The sequence below is a fragment of the Camelus dromedarius genome, chromosome 16 (assembly GCF_036321535.1).
Source record: "Camelus dromedarius isolate mCamDro1 chromosome 16, mCamDro1.pat, whole genome shotgun sequence".
NCBI lineage: Eukaryota > Metazoa > Chordata > Mammalia > Artiodactyla > Camelidae > Camelus > Camelus dromedarius.
The window spans coordinates 25,691,566-25,701,891 of record NC_087451.1 but is presented as its reverse complement, the minus strand read 5'-3'; the positions used below and the strand labels follow the sequence as shown (position 1 = coordinate 25,701,891).

Here is a 10,326-nt window from a genome sequence, read left to right as displayed (position 1 = left end):
AATATATATATGTAAAGGGTAAACACAATTACATTGTAAGGAATCCTGGCAGTGGATACCAAAAGCACCATTTCCTTCCTTCAAAATGAAAGAAGGGCAACAAAGCAAATAAACGATATAACACCTGAGCGTTTGCTCTACGCCAGGAACTATGCTACCAGCTCTGCAGGTGTTACCTCACTCAATCCTCACTGCAACCCCTGAAGCAGGTGCAACTATCACCTCCCTTTTCAGATGAGGAAATCGAGGCCCAGAGAGGTGAAGTGACTTTGCTCAAGGTTACAGGCCAGTAAAGACTTGAACCCGGACACTAATTCCGAACATCATGGTCCACACTCCGTCTCACGTGCTGGGGCAAAGGGCGTTCCTGGGGCCTCGAGGCCCAGCCCCACCCCCTGTCCCGCCCCTCAGCTGGGCCCCACCCTCAGCCCCGCCCCGCACGCGTCCCCGCCCCCACGTGACGGCCCCGCCCCATAGCGGCCCCGCCCCGCCCCCAGGCCTCGCAGTCGCCGCGGACGCTGTTCTCCTTCCCCGAGTCGCCATTTTGCTCCTGGAGACGCCGCCTGGGGAGCGGCGCTTTCTTCCTTCGGCAGCCGAGGCTGCGGCGGGGCCGGGGCTGGGGTCGGGGCCAGGTAGGCGGGCGGGAGCCGGGACAGCGGCGGCGCGGCCCGGCGGGCCGGGGCTGCGGGGCGCAGGTGCAGGGGCGGGGGCTCGGCCGGGCCCGGGACGCGCGGCCGCGGCGGAGGTACAGCCTCCGGGCCGCCCTCCCGTGCCGGGCCTCGCCGTCCCGGCCCTCGGCCCGCGGAGGCCGAGCGGCCGCCTGGACGTGTCGGCGTTGCCCCCCTTTTGAGTGGTCCCCTCCGGAGAGCACACGGGTGAGAAGGGCTTTTCCCCCTTTTGCTGGTGTCGGCGCGGTGTGGGTGTTCGGCTTTTGTGAGGAATAAGAAACGCGGAGTGGAGATTTGGGGCGTGAGGACGTGTGATTTCTAATGCTTAACAACTTGAGATGCACAGATGCAAGTCATTCCCGCACAGTTACTGAACCGCGCGCAATGATTCCCTTCTTGTTCTGTTCCTTTCCGTTATTTCTGTACCATTTTTTCCCGGTCTTAGTTGGAGGCGATGCAGCTCTGCTCCTGCTCACTTAACGGCAGCATTTCTGCGTGTAGTCTCGGATGTTTACCGTTTTCATTATGGTGGCTGTACATTCAGATTTGCACTTAGTTATCCCGTTATGTAAATTTGCCATATGCTCAGCGTTTCTCGTCTTCAAAAAGACCATGCAGTGACCTTCATGGAGCTTTTTCTTTCTTTCCTTAGGAGAAAGTCTCCAGAGGGAGGACACTGAGTCAAAGTTATGTGCTCTTTCTTTGGCACTTGATCTAACTCGTTCTCCAAACAAGGCGTGTTTTTCAAAATCTGGGTATTTGTCGGGTTCTGTCCCCGTGCCTGCGGAGCTCAGCACTCTCTGTTGGGGTACCTGCTTTGTAGCAAGTCAGGCTGAAGCTGAGCTGGCGCCTGCTGCTTTGAGGCATGCTGCCTGGAGGAAGTGTCTTCACGGCCACGCTCACTTCACATGTCGGAAAGGGGTCACCGACTAGTACCCGCTTAGTTGAGTTGCCGTAAGAATTCAGAGCATTCAGAAAATGGTGTATTAGCCTCAAGAAAAGAAAACGTTCTGATGGAGAGACAGCACGGTGCCTGGGGTCACAGAGGCATGGAGGATTAATTCCATTTAGGTTTTGTCCTGATTGTCTTTAATACTGTCCCCCAAAAAGCACGTTTGCTTTGAGTGAGGTACATCACTAATGAAAACAATAGTTCTTTACACTTGATGATGCCTTTTAGTTTGCAAACTGCTTTCAACTCAGAGAGGCAGGCTTTATTCAGTGAACATTTGTTATTTCACAAGCATTTGTTGAGCCTCTGCCTCTGCCAGGTGCTGCTCTATGCACTGGATTTACAGCAAAGAAAGTAATAGTGAAAAAAAATTCTCTGCTGTCCTAGACCGTGAATTCTGGTGGGGGAAGCTGTTTTTATCAAGTGTCCATCTCTGGTGTCCGGAAGCAGAAGGCCATGGCCCAGTGACCTGCGCAAGGCCTCGTAGCCAGTAACCATGGAAGGCAAACCGTGTCCGCCTCCGGCTATCTTTAGACAGAAGGTGTTCACACAGCAGACGCTTTAGAGGGAAAGAACACACTTCAGTGCAGGCCTTCCTCACCTGAAATGTGGACGAGTGGCTTTGAAATGACTGCTGGCCCTTCCCAAGCAAGTGGCCTTTCAGGGTGGTTTCACCCAGCAGACTAAGCAGCTCGCGGTCTCATTCAGAGGAGGATGGTTAGCTTTTTGTAAAGTGCTGAGATTCCCTGCAAAGGGTGTGTTTTCATATGTGCTGCAATCCTCACACATTCTGGTGTGAGATTAGGAGAAACACAGGAGCAGCTGCAGTTCAGGGGGAGAAAGCAGGAGTGCTCTCTTCCCGCTGCGTTTCACTCCGCAGCCTCGTACAGGCGCGTCTTCTGCCAGCCCATCCTGGTGATTTTCATGTTCCTGAGTACAGTCTTTAAAACTCAGTCCTCTTGAAGCTGGGTAAAGCACAACTTGAATTTCCGGTAGGAAAAGGAGAACCAAAACTAGCGACGGCCGCTAGGTTGGTCCGGCTTGTGAAGTGGGTAGTCACAGGACGTGCCTGAACCGCCAGCCCTTTCCAGGCGGACTCCCCACCTGCGCCACTTTGCGTGTGGTCCCGGGTCAGGTGTCCACACTTAAAACCTGGCAGCTGAGGCTGGAGCCCCAGAGAACGCAGGCAGCGAAGAAGGACGTTTAAACCGTGATCATTAGGGAAAGGCTCCGGGGACTATCTCAAGAGAGCCATGTTGAGGGAGCTGGAGGCCTGCCTGTGGGAGAGGAGTTTGAGATTTCCCTCAAATCTTCAAGGGAAGGGCAAGGACCAGGAGGTGGAGGCTGCCAGGAGAGGGATCGCTGTGTGTTCTGGGGAAGAATTTGGAATGGGTAGGCCCTCAGCATGTGGGCCTCAGGTCCTGTGGCTGCTCAGGTGTCTGGAGTGGCTTCTTGGCCGGAGTCCTATAGATGGACTGAGCTGCTTCCAAGACTGCTTCCTGCCTTTCAGATACCTTCATTTTCAGGGTTCCAGGTCCTCTCAAGAGCACTGTTGTACTTTAAGCAGCTTCTTGCTGAAGGCTGGACGTGTAAAAATGGCCACGGCATGCGTGTTACCAGCCTTGTTGGGTCGATAACTGGAACATTAGAAGCTGACTGATGGAAACTTCTGTTTACCAAGCATGTCCTGTATGTGGGACACTGTTAAGTCTGCACAGGAACCAGTTTTACAGCGGCCTGCAAGGGCAGTGTTCACAGTCATGCAGATGAGGGATTGAGGCTGTGAGGGGTTCATTTCTGCAAGGCCTTGCAGTGAGGTTGGGGAAGTAGGAGCCGAGGTACGACTCTGGGTTTGACTCCAAAGTCCGTATTTACAACTACAGGGGAATGAATTTTATTTCCGTGGCAGTTTCCTTTTCCAGACCTGTACCCTCTTCCTAAACACAGACATAGGTTGCTTGAGAGACGGTGTTGGAACGCACCTCGGATCTCCTTGAGTTCTGAGTGTGGATGGTGGAATGTTCCTTCTCTCCTTGTTCGAGCTGGCCCCCCCACGTGTGCTTAAAGCTGGGTGGGCACTCTTTCTGCCGAGGGCTTCTCCACCCATACTTAAATCTGCCCTTGCATCCATAGACAACTTGTAGGCAGCATGGCTGTGTTCCAGTACAGTTTTACTTACAGGCCCGTGGGCTGTACTGTGCTGATCCCTCTCCAAAGCCACTTTCCACGGTGCGCACCCATGGTCCTCCTGGGTCTCCTTAAGGCTTTGGTCAGTTGTGCATACGTTTCTGTTTGTAATTCATAGTCTTTAGGCCAAGTCCATTGTGATGGCCCACATTTCCCATTATGGAATGCCCCGGAAGAGGTGCTCCGTGGGGAAGTGTGCTTGTGGGACTGTGAGTCACACCAGCCCAGGACCCACTGGCTCCCTCTCGATTGCTGCCAGGAGAGACACATGTGCACGAGGACGCTGTTTGGGCTGGTTACCCACTCAGCGCGGCATGTCCGCACCAGCGCATGCTGGCAGCAGTTTAAAGGACAGGATAGATCCATGCTTTCTACCTGGGTCATCAAAGTCTAATTAACAAGAAAACGGATTACCGATGGATTTGTACGATGACCCCTTTTTGTGTTAGAAATGTATTCGTGCGCACGTTTTTCATGGGGACCACCCGTGTGAATGTGTGGAGCCTGTGGTGTCTCCATCACGTGGCAGGAGCCATTGCTTCGGGGAGGAGGGTGGGAGGAGCCTGGGACTGCAGCTGGTGATTTTAGGCTAGACGCTCATGTTTCAGTGTTTTACAAGGAGGGTGAATTTGTTTATTGTGTAACTAAAATTTAAGAATAACAGAAAAGAGCTGCTCGGCTCCAGCCTTCTGCCCCCTGCCTTGGCCTTCCCAGGGTCACCCCGAGTGGGCGTGCAGGGACAGATGCCCTGGGCTCACTGGGAAAGTGCCTCCATCCCTCAGGCCTGCTGGAGTTGCTCCTGCATCCAGTCCCCAGCCTCCCTTTCGTGATGAGGACACAGCCCGAGAGGGGAAGGTGGGAGACGCTGAGGGCCTGTGGGAGCAGAGCCTCATCTCTGGTGCCTCTGAGCCAGGGTCCTCCTGTTTGTGCCCTGCTCCCAGTCCGCTGGGTGGCTGACTCTCTTTTCTTCAAGGTCGTCATTATCTGGTCAACCTCGTGTTCCAGTTGAGGAAAGTGCAGATGAGAAGGTCAGGTGTAGACTTGACCCAGGGCATCTCAGAGGAGCTGCAAGGCCAGGGGGAGGCTCTGTGGTAAACAGGCCCCACAGGAAGAGCTGGGCGTGGATGGGTTGTTCAGTCATTGTTTAAGGAACAGTCAGCCTGGTCCTTGCTAATGGCTCTGCCATTTTTCTGTGTGTTAATCCAGGAGGAATTTTGTCAGAGCCTAAGAGGAGGTTGTCGTAATTGACTTTAAGCAGCAAACACTAAAACACTGAGCTCTTCAGCTCCGCCTTTCTTGTAAGTTTATCATTTGTTCCCAGTGGTCATGAAAACTAAGTTATATGGTGCCATCTTTCCATAAACTTGGAACCGTGAAATCCAAGTAGACTTTCTGTTTGTTCATGTACATGTTTAATAGAAAAGTCTCCATTGTGGCAAAAACTAACTTCCTTCAGCTTAAGTCATTTGTTACTTCAGAGTATCTGTTCAGGCGTGTTGGGTACCGTACAGCAGTTCTTAACGTATTGTGTATCCTTCTAGGCTCTGAGAATTGGAAAACCAAGAAGGTTTTGATGTTTTGTGTGGCGTCACCTGAATTAGAAGCCAAGATGAACGTAACCAAAGGCGGCCTGGTGCTGTTCTCAGCAAATTCTAACTCCTCGTGCATGGAGCTTTCCAAGAAAATCGCCGAGTGAGTGCAGTCACACCACCAACGTCCGTGCTCATTGTGTGGGGTTTAAGTTTGCTCGTCGGGTTAGCGCTGGCTGTCAGATTTGGAAGCAGATGTTTTACAGGGCTGGCCTCTAAGCTGCTATCACTCCTGCACACGGCTCAGCAGACCTTCTCTGCGTGCCTGCTGAGTGCCAGGCGGTGCTGGGCGCTGCCTGTGTGTAGGAGTCTCTGAGAATACAGAGCAGTGAAGTAAGTGTGTGTCCTATCCGCAAGTGTTTGTAGATTATAGTAAAGCATAATTTAGTTATTTATTAAGTAAGTATGGTTCTAGACCTTGGTCTGGATATTGGGGTTAACAGTGAACAAGCTGGTCAGGGTCCTTTCTTCTTGGGCTTGGTGGGGGAGCTGGACAAGAAGCAGGTCAACAAAACAAGCAGGATGGCTTCTGAAGAAGAGCCTGGAAGGACTGGTGAGGGCTGGGCCGGCTGCTGGAGCCGGTGCTCAGGTGTCTTGCAACCACAGGGTGGAATGTGAATTGAGAAACCTTAATCAGAGGGAATGTCCGGGGTGGGCAGAGGGAGCAGCAGGGACGTGGCTGGAGGGCAGGGAGCACCTGCTCAGGCCCAGGGTTGGGGTGAAGGTCTGGTAAGGGAGCTACCAACAGCTTTCCATCCACCACACCTTACATTTTATAATAGGATTACTTCTGTTTTTAAAAATGTTTTGTTTTTATCAATTGATAAGTCATCCTTAATAGTAAAGATGTTGGGTGTGTTCCACTGCCTTCTCAGTGTTTTCCCTCTTTCTCCTCTGCAGGCGGCTGGGAGTGGAGATGGGCAAAGTGCAGGTGTACCAGGAGCCAGACAGAGGTGAGTGGGGCTCTCCGCACCTGCGGGGGTCTTTCTGTGGCGTATGCCGTGCTGGTCGGTCCCTCATCCTCCACCACTGAAGCAGGCCGACTCAGGGTCCATCTGTTAGAGGAGGGTGGGCAGAGTGGGCCAGAGCAGTGTCTCTGCTAGGTAGAGAATCCCGGGGCAAGTCACGGCTGGGCTGAAGCGCCTGTCCTCAGACCTCCCCCAGGAACGGCCGCGGGGCTGCAGGAGGCGGCTGGTCAGCTGAGGGAAGCATCAGCCTAGCAGGTGGTTGAACCTGCCACGCTAGTCGGGGCGCGTACATCCAAGTGGCCGCGGTAGCACGCCGGTTGTGCTTTACCCCAGCGTCCCCCCCGCGGGCTAGATGCCACGCTATCCTGTTCAGAGGTGCTTTTGCTGACTGATTTATGTCGTTGCATAAGCACCCCAAGTTGTAAGGAGTGTCTGTGTAGTTTCTGTAGGAAGGGTGGGTGTTTGAAATCATTCTGGCAGGCGTGGCGGACGGCCCGCACAGGGTCAGCTAGCAGATCCTCGTCGGGCCCTGTCCCCTTTCCAGACTGCAAATAATTGGGCTGTTCTGAGGGGTGAATGGGAGGCCTGGTGTGCCTGACACAGTTCTTGGCACGCAGTAGGTAGGTGCTCAGGAGATACTGTTCCTTCCCCTTTTCTACCGTAGGATTTTGTCAGCTGTGTGAGTGTTAGAGACCCACAAGGCACTTTGACGGAAGGACAGATTTGCTCTTCCCCCTTTATTTCTGCACGACTGCTTCCTCTTCCCCGTCTCCCAGGATCCTTTTCCCACGTGGCTTCAGTGGGAAAAAAAGTATAATTGAGGAAAACTTGCAGGATGTTTGGAGAAGATTATACTGCTGGAGGGAGTCAGATGGTGTCCTGTGTCTAGTCTAGGAGGGAGGGCTGGGGGGCTGTGGTGGCACACTCTGGAGGAGGCTGGTCCACCCGCCAGGCTCACGAGTGAGGGAGAGGGCGTCTCTGGTGTCTGCTGGGGAGGAAGGAGGGAGCTGACGATTATGGATTCCTTACTGTTACCAGATGCTGGGGAATGGAGCCCGGGGACGACGTTAGGTCCAGGGTTCCAGAAGTGCAGAGTCAGGGTTCGAATCGAGATCTCCCTGACTTGTTTTCTTTCCATGATGCCACATTCCTTTGTAAACTCATGTTCTGCTTTTTCCAACATCTTTAATGAAAATGTTCCAACCTAAAAAAAAAGTGAAATAGTGCAACGAATAGCCACGTGAGTGTCTACCACCTGGATGCAGCAGTGGGTGCTTTGCTCTGGGAACGTGTGTGTGGGGCCCTTTGGAAGTGAGCTGTGGACACCAGGACACTTCGCCCCTGATTGCGCGGCCTGCCTCTCCTGAAAGCGAGGACTTCCCCCGTGTCAGTGCACTCCCACTGTCACATAAATGATGATAATTCTCTGTCGTCTGTTTATGTTCAGATTTCCTGGTTGTCCTGAAGAGCCTTTTATAGCTGTGGTGTGTTTTTTGTGTTTTGTTTTTTTTCACTAGGATTCTTGGTTCAGGTGACGTGTTTTTGTATCTCTTTAGCTTCTTCTAGCCTACAACAGTCTGCTCACCCTCTGTTTTTCCTTCCCACAACGTTGGCTTTTTGAAGAGGTCGTCTTGCAGAACTTCGCTCCTGAACCTGCCTGTCTCCGTGTGGCTGATGACAGGCGTACTGAGTAGGGGTTGGGCCTTGTTTATCTTCATTTTCACAACGTTATTGTAACGTTTGTGCCTAATAAGTTCTTTCTTGTTAATTAATTAGTCAATTCTTGAATGGATGAGTGTAAAATTTCCCGTGAAGACTTGATGCTCAGTGGTCCAGCACTGTTTCTGTACAAGAAATGAGGAGGGTCGATTTACTTGTTTCAAGACAGACGTGTAATTCCTTCCTGAGCAGGTCCTGTACTGTAAAAAGTGTGACTAGTCCCAGCATGTTCGTCGTCCTCGGCAGCAGTTAAAGCCCAGCGAGTTCTGTAACAGTTCCAGTTTCCATACTTGTAACTTCTGCGAATGATGCAGATGTTTTGTGTGTATCTTTAAAACCCACGTGCCTTCTTCCCTGTTCCCGTTTTCCCGTTCTCCTGCCAGAAACAAGAGTACAGATTCAAGAGTCCGTGAGGGGGAAGGACGTGTTCATCATCCAGACAGTGTCCAGGTGGGTGCCCGCCCCACGGCAGTGCCGAGCTCTCTGGTCCCCGTGCAGCGCGGGCGTTCAGGGCGACAAGGGTCCACTGGGCAGGAGGAGCTGAGGTAGGGTGGAGGTTGGTGTGTCTTTCGGTGCTGACTTGTGACACATGCAGCACCCTCCACGGGCGGAAGTGGCCGCGGGTCGGCACAGGCCCTTAACGGCGGCGCCCTGACACCTGCCGTCAGCAGCCAGAATTCCGTGAAACCTGCAGGGGGGCTTTCTGGTTCCAAAAGAGAGAAAGTGCGGCGGGAGGAGGGGCTGGCTTTCTCGGGGCTCTTGGAGCTTTGACTGCAGGTGATTTAAGTATCACCCGTTAGTGTCTTGTCGCGCGAGTCAAAGGAGCCGAGGAGGCTGAAGGACAGTGTGTGTGTCTGTGACACGACCCCCGTGTGTGCCGCAGGGTGCAGGGCAGAGGTGTGGGTGCCCAGTGCAGTGGTCAGATGGCCCCTGTCCACAGGCGGCCCTGAGCGCCTCCGTGCACGAGCGTTCCGCTCGGGGCAGTTTGTGTTAGGGCATCACTTTTTAGCCTAGAGACCCTCAGAATCGCTAAAATTGTTTATGTGTGTACGTACCAAGGAAAGGGTGGATGAGCCAAATTTCAGGAGAATTTAGACTTGGAACACATGTGTTTTCACCTGAGTTTTGAACATCTCTGAGCTGGTGCTCAGGTGGGCGTAAGGCCTGGCATTGCGGTGGGGCGTGGGGGAGGAGTGGAGTGCGGGGTGGGAGGGTCGGGGTGAAGGGCAGACCCTGGGGGGGCCTCGGGAGCACCGCAGGGCCTTGGGCTTCTGCCGAGAGCAGAGTGGGAAACCATCTCTGGGCAGAGAGTGCGGGATTTGACTGTAAGATCCGCTGGATGCTCTGGAGGGTGGACGGCAGAGGGGCTGCCCAGGGGCGGGGAGGGCGGTGGTGCGGGTGGTCAGCAGCGCCTGGCTGGGGCTGGGGCTGGGGCTGGGGCTGGGGCCCGGCCGCCCTGTGGCAGTGGAGTGGGGCGCTGCTGCGACTTTCTGGCTGGGGGACGGGCAGGGATGCCTCTGGGGTTTGTGCTTAGTGCGTGTGGGAGTAGTGTTGCCGTCAGCGGAGAGGGCAGAGCTTTTGTGATGAAGCAGGCTGTGAGGGGCAAAGAGCATTTCAGTTTGGGGTATGTTTTGAGATGTCTTAACAGACGTTCAAGTGGAATTGTCCAGGAGCGGTTGCATTCGTCAGACTAGAGTTGAGAAAAGAAGCCTGGGCTGGGGCGATTTGTCCGAGTGTCCCTCACTGATGAAACTATGAACCTGCAGGGGGCTCTGGGTGAGGGGAGACCGGAGGGGAGGACAGGTGGACGGGCGTTAGGGTAGGAAGCTGTGGAGAAGTGGGGGTGGTCGGGGTGTCAGGGAGCAGAGGCGAGCACCCGGCAAGACACTACCACTGGGAGGCGCGGAGGGGGTCTGAGAATTGACCGTTGGCTTCAGCCACATGGTGACCTGGATTGCAGCGTGTTTGGGAGAGAATGAGAGATGAGTTGGAGGTAGCCGGTGTAGACAGCGCTCTGGAGACGTGCTACACGAGGAGCTTGGGAATGGGGAAGCGGGCTGAGCTATTGTTAGTGGGGGAAATAGCAGTGGTTAGAGGCTGCTGGTAAGAGCCCCGGCGGGGGTGGCGTTGGTGATGGCGTCCAGAGAGAGAATCGGCAGAGCCCTGTCCTGGGGGGCACGGAGAGGGGATCAGCGTGTGGCGGGGAGGGCCAACTGGAGAGTAACTTCGGTCTCCAGCTGGTG

General features: G+C 54.0%; 1 protein-coding gene across 3 annotated transcripts in view; it reads left to right on the top strand.

Moving 5' to 3' along the window:
- The first annotated feature begins 503 nt into the window (after positions 1–503).
- PRPSAP2 (phosphoribosyl pyrophosphate synthetase associated protein 2) overlaps positions 504–10,326 on the top strand; it is a 34,148-nt gene continuing 24,325 nt past the window's right edge. The window contains exons 1-5 of one of the 3 annotated variants that reach the window (XM_031467495.2): positions 504–632; positions 5,014–5,105; positions 5,349–5,499; positions 6,297–6,349; positions 8,467–8,533. In XM_031467495.2, the coding sequence (XP_031323355.1) occupies positions 5,381–5,499; positions 6,297–6,349; positions 8,467–8,533 (239 nt within the window). In that variant the 5' untranslated portion in view covers positions 504–632; positions 5,014–5,105; positions 5,349–5,380. Of the gene's footprint in view, positions 633–754; positions 876–5,013; positions 5,106–5,348; positions 5,500–6,296; positions 6,350–8,466; positions 8,534–10,326 lie in introns of those variants that run through there. The other 2 variants (XM_031467496.2, XM_031467498.2) reach the window with 2 other exon arrangements.